The sequence below is a fragment of the Argiope bruennichi genome, chromosome 10, assembly GCF_947563725.1.
Source record: "Argiope bruennichi chromosome 10, qqArgBrue1.1, whole genome shotgun sequence".
Classification (NCBI taxonomy): domain Eukaryota; kingdom Metazoa; phylum Arthropoda; class Arachnida; order Araneae; family Araneidae; genus Argiope; species Argiope bruennichi.
The window spans coordinates 82,019,809-82,034,083 of NC_079160.1; the positions used below are offsets into that span (position 1 = coordinate 82,019,809).

General features: G+C 24.6%; 1 protein-coding gene across 1 annotated transcript in view; it reads right to left on the bottom strand.

The window, feature by feature from the left end:
- The window catches only part of LOC129988954 (spliceosome-associated protein CWC27 homolog), a 14,792-nt gene extending 655 nt beyond the window's left edge, over positions 1-14,137 (bottom strand). The window contains exons 1-9 of the mRNA XM_056097248.1: positions 13,927-14,137; positions 11,510-11,719; positions 11,286-11,429; positions 9,060-9,158; positions 7,846-7,937; positions 5,014-5,083; positions 4,515-4,762; positions 2,722-2,816; positions 605-711 (exon numbers count right to left, since the gene is read on the bottom strand). Coding sequence (XP_055953223.1) covers positions 605-711; positions 2,722-2,816; positions 4,515-4,762; positions 5,014-5,083; positions 7,846-7,937; positions 9,060-9,158; positions 11,286-11,429; positions 11,510-11,719; positions 13,927-13,968 — 1,107 coding nt within the window. The 5' untranslated portion in view covers positions 13,969-14,137. The remainder of the gene's footprint in view (positions 1-604; positions 712-2,721; positions 2,817-4,514; positions 4,763-5,013; positions 5,084-7,845; positions 7,938-9,059; positions 9,159-11,285; positions 11,430-11,509; positions 11,720-13,926) is intronic.
- Positions 14,138-14,275: the final 138 nt, after the last annotated feature.

Consider the following 14,275-nt stretch of genomic DNA (forward strand, 5'->3'; position numbering starts at 1 on the left):
TGTTTATCTTTATTTATTTATATGATGTTTCATTCATAACCACACTGTAATGAGAAAGTGCTTTTGGAATATTCCAAGAACAGATAATACTTATCAGGAACATGTAAAACTGTTATACCAATATCATGACTTCAATTAATTTTTGAATAATTAATGAATTGGAACTGAACAGCATTGTTAATTAGCTGGTGGTACTTATTGAATTTTTAATTTATTTTGTCTGAAAAACTACTAAGGAAAGCATTTAATGAATTTAATTTTAATCATAATACTATTCTTAACATTTATAGATAATCAGCACATCAAATGATAATTTCTTATTTTTAAATGAATTTGCATTAATGACATTATATTTATAAAAAAATTCAATCACACATCTTTATGCTGTTTTATATTATATTGATGTTTCATGGTATATATTTATTCTCTATTATAAATTAATAGAGAATGAATTCAAATGTTTAATGATCATTCATTTAAAAACCCTTTTCTCTTATTCTACAGATGAAAAAAAAAATTAGATTTTTCACATTATTAATTAATATTACCAAGCAAATACTAATTTAAAGATTTTTCTAAGGGTCAAAAGTAACAAATTTCTAACCTGTTCCTCTCTTTCTGATGTTCCTTTGCGTGTAACTGGTTTTGATTTATATTTGGCCAATTGTTTATGATATTCTGCTAGGACATCATTCTCCTCCTTTTCTGATTCTATGCAGAGATAAAATTAGTCTTAAATTTTAAATACAAAGTCTCCAAAATAAAAATAAAAGGATTATTTAAATATTTTTTGCAACAGGAATTTTAAATAACAAGTATCAACATAAAAACAGAAAAATAAATTTAATATAGTGTTGAAAATAGATAGCTATTTTATTTTAGGCACTGCCCCACAAAATAATAAAAGTTAGAACTTTTAAAGTTAGAAATAAATAAACAAAGAGAATTTTAAATTTTATATGAGCATGATATTGAAAAGACCAAATTAGAAATATGCTCTCTATTTATAGTACAAAATAAAATAATTGATACATTTCTTATTCTTAATTAAAGAATACTTTCAAATTCTTCTAAATTTCATTCAGAGGTTTTTTTTTTTTTTTTTTTTTTTTTAATGTTGTAGTGAAGTAATGCTATACTGTGAAATTTCTAAAAGCCAGCAGGAATAGTATTTCCTATATTCTCAAATAAACCATTCTAGCTAATTAAAATAGTGGATTTTCTGTAAAATCAGAAATGTTGCAATTGTGCTCAGAATAAAAAATTGAGGCAAGTCAGAGGAATGATAATGCAAGTATAATTTAAAAAATCTTATTATCTTATCTGATACAGATATGTATGATCATAAAGCAGTGTACTTAATTTTATATACTTGACTCTTTCTTTAGCAATTTCAGAAGCACACAAACTTCTTATAGAGTTTCATTTAATACTTGGTGCAAAGACAGATAAAATCACATCCATTTAGCTCATTGTGCTTTTTTTTTTTTTCCCCCTTTAAATTTAGAGTCATCTCAAACATGGAGAGTCGTCAAAGTCTTAAGATTGAATTTTATTTTGCCCTTAACAATAATTTCTTAGTATATGAGAATGTAAAAATCATACAAATAATTTCATATGGAACATTATATTTAAGAATGATAATTATATTACTTTTAGATTTATTTTTTAGCAGCTAAAATATTTTTTCATCATTTTAATTGACTTAATTTAATTGTCTGAAATCCATTAAAAAATTTGGAATTGATTAATATAGAAAGATGTAATGTGTGTTTTAATGCAAATTTTTTATAGAAAAGAAAGCATCTATGAAATTAGCAGATTTTTCCAGAGAAAATATAAAGACATTACCAGCATGCACTGTACCCAAGTATTGGCAACAAATATATATGAAAATTTTATTTCGTATCTCTTCATCTTACAGTTTATAGAAACAACAAAAACAATATTTAGTGAATCAAAATATGCTTCAGAATGACACACTATGAATACATAATAATGTAGTTAGCAATATTAATGATTATGACTTTCTCTTCTCAAAAGACAATCAATTGAGAAATAACTTGAGCATATATGAAAACCTATGACCTGTGAATTGAATACTTTTCTGATAAACTTGCACACAAATCTGTTTTTAAACAATCTCCTGTAAATATACTTTATATATTTTTTATCTATATATTATAGAAAAATATAAAAAAAAAATGTAAATGAATCAATGTCTTTTTATAAAATTAGTGGAAATAAATCTATACAGAAATATAAGCAATGTCTAAAAAATAACTAAGCTATGTAATTTATAGCAAGATTTCAAACTGCCTATAAATATAAATTATTATAAGAGACATGCCAATTTCTGGCATATCTGCTACCAATTTTAATTATTAAAAATAAAAATATTTGGTTAACTAAAATTTATTAATCATTTCGCACTTTTTAAGAGACATTATTTACATTGTATTCCAAACAACAATAAAAGATATAAAAGAAGTTAGTAATTAATAACAGATAAGTTTTTATTCTGTTCAGCATATTTATAAAAATCATTGTCGTTGCTTATAGTTCGAACATGCTGTTTTTAAAATATAAAAATAATATCCAATTTTAAAGTTCATCTAAGAAAATTTTACAATAGCTAACACAGAAAAAAGATGGAATAATATGAGCAATTAGGGAAATAATTCATAATAAATGCAATTCAAAGGATTTTTTTCTCCTCACCTTTTTCATTAGTTTCTTCAGGAACAACAATTTTTTCCTTTTTCTTTCCTCTTAGTTCTTTTTTTAACTCTTTGATTTGTTTCTGAATTTCTTTCCTAGAAAAAATAAAATAAAAATTGAAAAAAATATATTCAATAAAAAATTAATGAAACAGTTTTTCAAATAAATTTGAATGGAAAATAAAAATAAATTTCAACATAGGAAATTAATTCTAAAAGTAATTATCTATAAAGTTGAAAGTGATAACATTTTTTAAACATATTTATATTTATTACTTAAAATACATAAATTGTAAATTTATTTTTATTAAAAAAGAAAATTAGAAAAATATTTCCACTTTAAAAGGAAAAAAAAAAAAAAAAAAAACTCCTATCTATTTTTTTTTTTGAAACTTAACTTTTTAATATATGATTTGTGAACCGAATTGGAGATGAAACAAACATATTATTTTCATAAAATCACTTAGAGGATATTTTTCTAAATACATGAGCAAACATTTTTCAAAATGTCATTGCGTAAGGTATTTGATTCAAAATGTCATTGCGATCCAAGGTATTTGATTAAAATTTGCTCCATGAATATCCTTACAGCTATTTGTCATAAATGCTTTAGGGTAATATAATACAATTCTGTGATAACAAAAATTTTTTTTAAAAAAAGTCACTCTTGAAAAGATGTGATGGGATAGGGAGAGAATTTAGTACTATAATTACTGCATACATAATTTGATAAGTAATTTTTAATTAACATAGCAGTTCAAATTAATTTACCATAATTACACTTAAAGTTGATGTCAGTACTACATAATGAAATGCTTCCTAAATTCAGAATATATATGTATACATGTTTAAGTATTATAAATAATCTGACAAGAAAAGGCTAAAAATAAGATAAATGTATTTATAAGAAAATATTTTAAAAAGTCATTATACAACACATCACATCTAAACATGACATTGAGTTTCTGATGCTGTTTAGTGGATGAACAACATATGATGAGAGACAGATATTTATTTTCATATTATTTAAATATAACCATAATGTTGGACTGATTAAGCAAATGCTTAGGGTCTTTGAACTGAGAATAAGTTGTAGGTAGACTCACTTTTAAAAAAAGTGTTAATCTAGTTGCCAAAAAAAATATAAATTCTATGATTTATAAAATGTTACAATTATATTAATCTTTTATCAAATATAATTGATCATGCTCCTGTATGCTTCATTATGGTTAGTTAGTTGTTGCAGTAATTATAAGCAAAAGTAAGTTTAAATATAATTATGTATAAAGATGGGTGATGCATAGTCATAATAAAAATAATAATTTAAATATGCATTCTGGCAAAGTTACAAAAATAAATTATTTAAATCATTAAGAAATTGATTAAGTTAAAAGAATATGTTGAAAAACTAATTTGATGAGCTTATTACAAAAAGAGTCTCACAATATGTACTACAATATGTAGATGCTGCAAAATGTCTAAATCTGCCAATTTATGTAATGAAAGTATTACTAGTTTTGAAAACAAATGCTTGAGTTATTTGGTGAGGGGTAACCATAAAAACATCATAATACTGTCCAGTTTAAATATATAAATTAAAAAAATTAAAGCACATTATTATATATACAGCTTAAATGTTGAATAAATGATAGCAAGGTTTCTATTATTGTTCGAAAGAATTAGGTTATACACTTTAAAGATTAAATATAAAAAGATAAATTTTCTCTAACAGGACAAAATAACTTTCAAATACTCTATACTAAAACTGATTGCTTTATTATTATTTAAAAATACCTTTTCTCCAAAGATTCATCTGTTTCTTCTTCATTTGACTTTTTAACTTTAGAGTCACAGTCTTCCCTTTTTTCCTCATCAGTTTTAGATTGCATTCTATCAGCATGTGCCTTTTCAAATGTTTTACGCAAACTATCTATATATGGCTGCTTTTCTTCTGGGTCTTTATTCAGATCAACAGCTGGCACTGAGCTTAATTTTGGATCATTTGCCAAATCATGACTGCTTTTGCTTTGGCCTTTGTATTTCTAATGATAAATAATGGCAAAAAATACATAAATAAATCCAAAATACATTTATATTTTAAGCAGTTATAAGCTAGTAAAAATGAATAAAGCTAATTAGTCAATATGAGTAACAATGAATATATATATATATATATATATATATATATGCAGAATTTTTTTCAATTATTTACACAATAAATAAATAAATTGTATTTTAAATAATGCTCTTGTACCAACATATCACAGAAATCTAAGATTGTAAACAAACTCACTTCAGTAACAGCCATAATTTCAGCTTCATCTTCTTCAGCCTCGTCTCCAAATGATAGCAATTTAAAGTTTCTGGGGAGGAAAAAAGGCAGGTGGGTATAAAAATTGCAGAAATAAATAAAAAAACAAATTAAGATAATAAATTCTTTTTCAAAATTCCAGTAGTTATTCCATTCTTTAATTGTTTTTTGATAGATGAAAGAGGTAATTTAAAGCAAATTTTAATATAAAAACTATAGAAAAATGTTACCTACAAAAACTAAATAAAAATCTATTAAAAATGGCAGACATTTTTAAGTACATGTGAAACTGTGCTAAACTGCCTGATATCACTAAGATTTTTGAAAATATTTAAGATTTTTTTTTTTTTAATTTTTATAGATCAAGGTGAATTTTGAATACTAATCAGTAATAAGAATAACTCTTTTAGCAATTGTTTACCCACAATATTAATAATATTAATTTAGTAACTTCAACGAATGATGAAATAAAATTTACGACATCAATAAAAGTATTATTTTAAATTATACTTGTGCAATAAACACGCAGCATTCTATTTGGTTAGCTATGCATGCAAAAGGGTAAAATTAATTGGTGAAATCAATCCAGTTGTTGAAATTGGAAAATTAATTAAGGACAAAATTAAGCTGTATAATGGCTTTAATTTGTGATATATATAGAAAACGAAGCATGAAAAGAAGCAAGCAACTATCAATGTTGCATCTAGACATCATGAGTTTTAATATGAATGAGATTTTCTCAATAGAAGAAATTTGGGATGGGGGACTCTGTCATCATCCTCTCCATAGAAAATGTAATGTAAAGTATCATTTTTGAGATGTCTCTCAAAAATGGAAAAGTGGGGACCAAAATAAAATTCTTTGCTCAAAACATGCATATTTTTAAAAAAATGACATATTTTAGTAATAAGGAACATTTCAAAATGCTGACAATTCATGCTGTATATAATCATAATTCTAACATAATTGTAGAAGAATACAAAAATTATCTGTTTCTGAAGAATACAAAACTTTATTTTATAAATGCCCAACATCCTTCCAGAAAGTGTGTTTACAGAACATTTTAACATTACAAACTACAAGATCCTTACTTTCCTAAAGAAGAATAGGGAGATTAAGATATTAAACATGTAATGAAGAAATTGGTAATTTGGCTTATTTTTCAAGTGTCAACTGCTAGTGAGTACAGAGCTCATTATTCAAAATTAACAATATACAAAATATTTCAACATAATAAGTGGTAAACATACAATATTCATGGTGTCCATGAATTTATACAATAGTTACATAAATAACTACATGATCAATTCCTATAATTTTACAGTTGGGTTCTACGTTAGGTAAAACGAAATCTTTCCTATCTATGAAATGCAATTTGAACAGGTGAACGTCACTTTAATTGAGATAGAACATTAAGCTTCAAACAATCACTTTTGGAATAATAATAATAAAAAATAAAAAAAATCAAGAAGTTTACTATCATTAACGGCGTTTTTCTAAAGTGCATTATGTGGCATTTTCCAAAACTATTTATACAAGAAAATGCTGATTGATATACTGAATTAATTTTGATTGGCATTATGTATGAATTAAAGAATAAAATGGTTTTTGGCATTATATGCTTAGTACATCTTTGTTGACAAATTGAAAAAGGCTATCTTTTAAAGTGATGATTGATGAACCTCGATTGAATATGCAAAAGTATTATTAAAAAGATGCAACTTTGTAAATGTGTCAAAAGTGCTCATTTTGAACAAGTTTTTAAGCACTTTAATTAATGCATAATCAGATCAATTATTAAAATTTAATAAATGCATTATCATTTAATGATTTTGAGCCATTAATAATGTTTTGTGATGTGTATATTATACATGAAAATTATAATGAAAAACTCACTGAAACATTGATCAGAAGTATAAAAAAGTGGTCTAAGTCAATAAATTTATATCTCAGAAATTTTTACAGAGAGAAGCATGAAACTTTTATGACCTTATTAATGGGTGTCAGAAAAACTATTTACTTCTTGGCACTTTTTTGCTGAGGAACATGTAAAAATTTAATTTTTCTAACATTATTCCCCTTTATAGAAGCTAAAACTTATTCATACATTTGTATACCTTATTGATGACACTTTGCAAACTGGAAGTATGTGTCAAATTACAACAATTAAGAAAATAAATATTTGCTCCATTTTTTTTGGGCACCCTGTTTTAAGTCCTTAAAAATTTCATTATATCACCAGTAGTAATCAAAAACTTGTCAAACGATTTTGCATGCGTCCATTAGAATTATGAAATAAAATAGAAAATCTAACAAGCAATAGGATAGGCAAATTATAATGATTAACACATAGAAATTACAAACTGCCACTCCTATTCTAGCATAATAAATAAAAAAAATGAGTTAAAGGTGGCTATGTGACTATTAATTTTGATATATTATCGTTTATGAAATATACAATAATTCTTTATATCTATTGTTTTATGAAAAGCATTATAAAGCAGTTATAAAGTAAAAAGTTTACTTGCACTTCTTTTATACATGTATAAATTTTGTTTAAATTTTACAACTATTTATAAATTTATACTTAATTTGCTAGTTCGAAAAAGAATTGCAGATGCATAAAATTTATGGTTTAATTAAGACTTGAATACAAATAAGTAAAATAATAAATGCAAAACAAATGAATAATTAAATAATTGAGTAAAAGTAAATAATTTTTTAAATGAAGCTTTGAAAACACTCTCACAATTCAATTCATAGTTAATAACTATTACATGTAATCTTAAAACAGTAATGCTAAACTGAACATACTTTTGAACTTTTTCTTTGGGCTTTTCAGGAACTTTTTCTTCAAGTTTGGTCTTAATTCTGGGTTCTATATCTGGGAATGGATTAGATAACACCTATTAAAATACAGATCATTCAAAATTTATTGTAATAATTTATATATAGAACTGATAAAGTTTTATTACAAAATTAGAAAATAATAGTTTAAAAATTTTATAAGATAATTTTAAAATTAAATAAAAGCATCTTATAAAGAAAGAGTATAATTGCTACAAAACAACAGCAATTCTGTGAATTTTAATGATTATAAGACAAAGGAATGTTTAGAATATGAACATCCAAATACCTAAGATAAAAATAGAAGTTTTAAACACAAAATATGCTAATAATTTATTGCAGTAATTCAGATTTGTAAAATTCAGGGAGTATAAAATCATTCTCCTAAGAGTAAAATAAATTTTGAATGATTAAATAAAAAATAATAAAATAAAAAAAATGTCAAAAAATTATGAGGTAAAGATAGATTTTTTTTCAATGGAAATGTAGGATTGTGATATTTTTTCTTCTAATTTCCTAGTACATAAAAGAGGATGGAACAAAGAAGATGAAATGGAATGCAATTAATGACACATTGCTAAGAAGCTAAGGTTAAAAGCAATCAAAGTTGGCAATTGAAAACCAATTCTCAATCTTAAGTATTAAGTTAGCTATCAAAAACCTTTCATAGCAAGAGTTATTCATTGAGATATGACAAAAATTTGCCAAATTTGAACTATTTTTCTATCTTTAATTGTAAGGGAATAATGCAAAGGTAAAATTTTTACTCCCATTATTTCCACCCTGATTGTCCAATTATGAATTGAATAGAGATTTTCATTATCTCTGCAATATGTTCTTCTTCAAATTCATATCTGATTTAATTTACTTAAGTTGTGTAGAAATTAACAATTAGAATTAATCAATAATCAGTGACGTTGATAATAATTTTATATTGATGTTAATCAACAAAATTTCTGCGAAATCACCTGAAGAAAGTTTTCTGAAGTCAATTGAAGAATTGATGTGATAGTTAATATTCTTAATAGGAATTTACCTAATATTAGATCCTAGAAATATTTTATTAGATAAATATGCTTAATATTCCAAGTATAAAAATATAAATACCACTCTTATTCAAAGAGGAAGAAAAAGGCAAAATAGAAAAGGGGGAAAAAACCCCACAAAAACAGAGAACTTACTTTAGTTGATATTATTTTGTGTGGATAAAGAGGTCTGTCATTTATATCCACAAGGCCTTCTTCAAGTTTTAACATATTGTATATGGTATTTCCAGTAACCTAAAATATATACAAAATAATTTTAATACTTCAAAAAATTACACAATGAAATAATTTAAAATTCATTAATAAAATTCTTCAAGCAAAACTAGTTTGATTTATCATATGAGAAAGAAAAGTTATCAAAAGCAAAATTGTTATTAATATGATAAAATATTTTTTTTCTAGAGATTTCAAGAACAAATTGGTGAAATTATTTAAGTCATTGTGAATCACAATTAAATTTTACTCCAAGAACAAAGGAAAAACTAACACTAAATCAAGGATTTTCAATTTGAAAAATGATATATAATCATTCATAGCTATGCAAAATGATTATCTTTATCTACAATTTTCATAAATTTAATAACAATGATAATATTTAGTTTCAAAAATGGTTTTCTTCAAAGGAACATGATCAGCACTGCTGATCTTCAGGACTTAGTTATAAATTATAGATATTAATAATTTTAAAAAAATTACTCTACTACTCCTGCACTTCCCCTTCCCACCTGGAAATCTAGCAGATTTTTAAAAATGATAAATTTTATTACAAATAAAATTGATTGAGTTAATAAATGTTTGGGAAAGCCCTAGCTTTTAATAAATTACCTCAAAAATTGACTATAACCAATTCTATACATTTGAATTTCTCAAAATAACACTTATATAATAAAATATTAATTTTAAAGGAAAAGAATTTAATAAAAGAAATTAATTTTATTAAAATTTTGAAAATAAAAATAAAAATTTATGTCAAACTGTAACAAATATATAATACAAGGGTGGGGTGAAAAGTCTCTGGCTTCACCAAGCAGTGGCACTCACAGAGTTACTTTGACTAAGGCACTTCAAAATGCCTTTTTTGTTTAATACTTCTTGTATATTTCAAAGAATATACTGCTTTAAAATTTTCTGCTGTTGTTTTTAGCCGAGTATGGAGAAAACTGAAATGTGAGCTGTAATAAAAATTTATTTTTCTTAAAAAAGGCTCATCCCCAACAGATATTATAAGTTAGATGCAACACTGGGGAAAATAATCCTTCATTTACAAAAGTTAAATATCATGGGTTGCAGATTTTAAGGATGTTTATACAAGCACTGTAAATGCAGAATGTTCTGAAAGACCAAAATCAGACCCTACAGATGGAATCATTAGAAAAATTCACAAAAACATTATAAATTATCGCCAATCAAAACTGACAGAAGTTACTGAATCTATTGATAAATCCAAAGAATGAGTACATCATATTTTAAGTATGAGAAAATTATCAGCAAGATGGGTGTCAAGTTTGCTGATCTTCGATCGAAAACTGCAGCACATGATGATATTGGAACAATATTTGGAGATATAAATTCAAGCCCAAATGACTTTTTTATGGTTTTTCGTTATTGTAGACAAGACATGAATCAATCATTATTCTCCTGCGTCCAAGCAGCAATCAAAACAGTAAATAACCTCTTCCCCAACCTGAAAAAATTCTTAGTTAAATTCCTGGCTGGAAAGAAATTCTGTTCTAATACCAAAGTCATCTCAGTGATGAATACCTACACTAAGGCCTTAGGTAGAAGCTTTTACAGAGAGGGAATCAATAAAGTGCTCCATTGCTGAAGCAAGTTGAAATAAAAAGCAATTATTAAATGTTGAAAAATAAAACAATCATTCAACAGATTTTTTTTTCTTTTTCTTGTTAGGCCAAAAACTTTTCTATCCACCCTCGTATGTAAAACTGTAACAAATCAATGAGAATAAAAGTTTTATTTCCTTGAAAAATAATCTCATAATTATTTTTCAGAATATTTTGTTAAACTATGCAGATATTTTTTAATATTCATTTTAAACATTCAGATAATGCCTCATCTTCTAGGAAATACAAATTGAATAAGAATTTCAAAAAAAAAAAAAAAAAAAAAGCAAAGACGATTAAATTTGATAAAAGATTTAACTGATAAAAAAAATAATATTTGCTGACTCTTTTGTTGTTGTTGTTGCTGTTATATTGATTTATAAATCTGTTCAAAAGAAACTACGATACAAGGATCATCTTCACTACTATGTTTATTTTAAAGATCAAAGACAAGATTCCTGGTTCAAAAAGTTTTAGTAATTTTAAGGTGTATAAAAAAAAGAAGAAAATAAATATTTACCTTTCCAAATATTGTATTTTTATTTTGTAACTCTGGAGTTGCCCCCAGAGTAAAAAAGAATTGGCTTCCATTATCATCCTTTCCAGAATTTGCCATAGCCACCAGCCCACGACGAACAAAGCGCAAGCGAGAATGAAATTCATCCTATAAAAATTTCAACAAAATTAATTACTAATTTTTTTAAAGTTAAAAATTACTGTATATTTTTCAAAATCAAATCAAACCTTGAAAGGATGCCCATAAATTGATTCACCACCAGTACCATCACCCAATGGATCTCCACCTTGGACAATAAAACCTTTTATCATACGATGAAAAATTGTTCCATCATAATATCCTTCCAGACAGAGTTGTACAAAGTTGCGACAAGCTTTTGGAGCTTCTTTAGACCACAATTCAATATCTATATCACCAGCAGTTGTATTCAACAGAACCTAAGACAGAATAACAAATAATATTATACTTAATTTCTTAAAATAAAATGAGTTAAATACTACACACAGAAAAATTGATAAAAATGATATAAATAAAATTTTTCTTTAAAATGGAAATTAAGTGTTTTCAAATGGGAGAAAACTATATTGAGCAGAGGTGATAAAATTGGTTCATTAATAAGATACATTTTATGAACTTTCTCAATAAAAAATTAAAAATCCATGAAAATACATTTTTGAAAAATCCTAAATGAAAAGCACTAATTTAATATATTGAATTGTATTCTTCCTAAATAATAAAGGTACAAAAATGAATGCTAGCAAATAAATAATAATATGGCTAAAATAAAGAATAATAATCATTGTTTTGTAAAGCATAATTTTCAGAAACAATAAAATTTATAACAACAGGAACAATTTTTGAAATTTAACTAAGAAATTTTTTTAAATATGTATATAAATCTCAAAAAGGAACTAATATTTTAATTAAAAACAATGACACTAAGATTAAACATATAAATAAATATTTAAGAAATAGGAATTTAATCAGTTAGACCTAAAATATATATTAAAAAAACATTAAATAAAAAGGAACTAAACAATATTCAGAATAAGAGAACAAGCAAAATTAAATTAATGATTGCAAATGAAGATATATATTTAAAAGAAATTGGCTTTGAAGGTTCGATTCTCATTTAAAAATGTGTTTATCCTTTTCTTATAAAGTTCATATGTAATATGTTAAAAAAGATGAAATATTTTAAAATTTATTAGTGCCATTCAGTATTTATAATATTAAAGCAACGATATATAATACCCTTTAAATTTTGAATGTTTTAATTAATTAATTAATTTCTTTACAATAAAAATCATCATAAAAAATAACTATAAAACTTAATTATTTCTTTGTTTTATTAATCATCATACAAAAACAGCTATGAACTTATCAAAACTATACACAAGGGAAAAAAAAATACATCACACAATGCTTTACAAGATATTATTTCTTTAAAAATTTAAGATAAGGTTTTAAATTATCAAGACATTGAACTTATGTCAAAATTATGATTCTGTCAGCATGTAAATAAACATACTATAATATTAAAATAATGAATAATTTATCTGATAATTGCATCTTAAACTTTTCAGATGGTTTCTCAAGTCTAATAAGTTTACAAAGGACAAGTTTGAATCTAAATAATTATGCCAATGTGAATGATTTTTCATATAATTGAGAATTTTTTAATGGTGAGTGTGAAAGGGGGGGGGGGAATAGAAGAATCTGCAAGATTTTCCTGAAAGAGACAAATAACAAAATAGTTCCAAATATTTAAAACTTAAGAGTAATATTTATATCTAACATAATAATGTTATAGGTAGGTAAAATAATATATATATCTCCAAGTGAGGTGTTTTGAAATAATGACTCTAACAAAAGTATATCCTTGCACTAAGATCGAAGCCATATCCTGAAATAAATATTCGTTTATAATCTGATAATTAATAAATAAAATAAACTCTGAATAGTAAAATTAAGAAAAAACTTTCAATCAAGAAATATGAAAATATGTTACAAACAAGGTTATCTGTTTTATTACAGGTAAAATATCCAAGTTGATTCAATAATTAATTCCTTATTGATCAAAATAGTGTTTTATATAGAGAAAAAAAGAGAAATCACATTTATTTAAATGTCACAGTAAACAGCATTTCACATTCTACTAATGTTCATAAAGCATATAATGCCTGGCCAAAATATTGGATGGTTAAATCTTTAACATTTACTCAATATAAAATTTAAATTAATGTCTTATTTTACACATTAAAATAAGATGAATCAGATTAATCTTAAATAGCGACATCCAATTACAAACAACACTACAAATGGAAAAGGATCAACTTATTTTTTTGTCGAAAGATGTAATGCCTTTTATCTAAATTGTAGGAATCGAAATTCGATGCTGTTGTGAATTTCCCTTGGTAAAATTCGCATTTAACATATTGTATTGCAAATATCGCATTTAACATATTCGTTAACTTCTGGAGAGAAATATATATATATATAAAATTGATTCTTTTACTTTGTTTTGATTAATCTGATAACCTGTTCATTTTTATTAAATATTCCTTCTTTAAAATAAATACTGAAACTTAAATTAAAATTTTAATTCAAAAATACATTTTTTTAACAAATAAAGACAAATTACTTTTCCGTTTGTTGGTGGTTCTTGAATATAAATGTTACTCATTCTTAAAATAAATGGCTTGTATAATCATTTAATAAGAAATTTGCATTTTACACCACGAAATACAAAATAATATTTAAATTTTTATTGTTTATTTTTTAAAGTACAGGAAACTTGTTCCAATAAAGCTTCGAACAAACGCTATTAAAAGCTTTCCGCCGAAATGAATCAAATCAAAATAATAACAAAGGGTGAATTGCCAACAGGATATTTAATTTATTAAATATCTTAATTTTAAGAATTTCAAATTTTCGAATTAAAAACGATTTTTCCAATAAAAAGTAAACTGACAAAAAGTTTACACTAATAA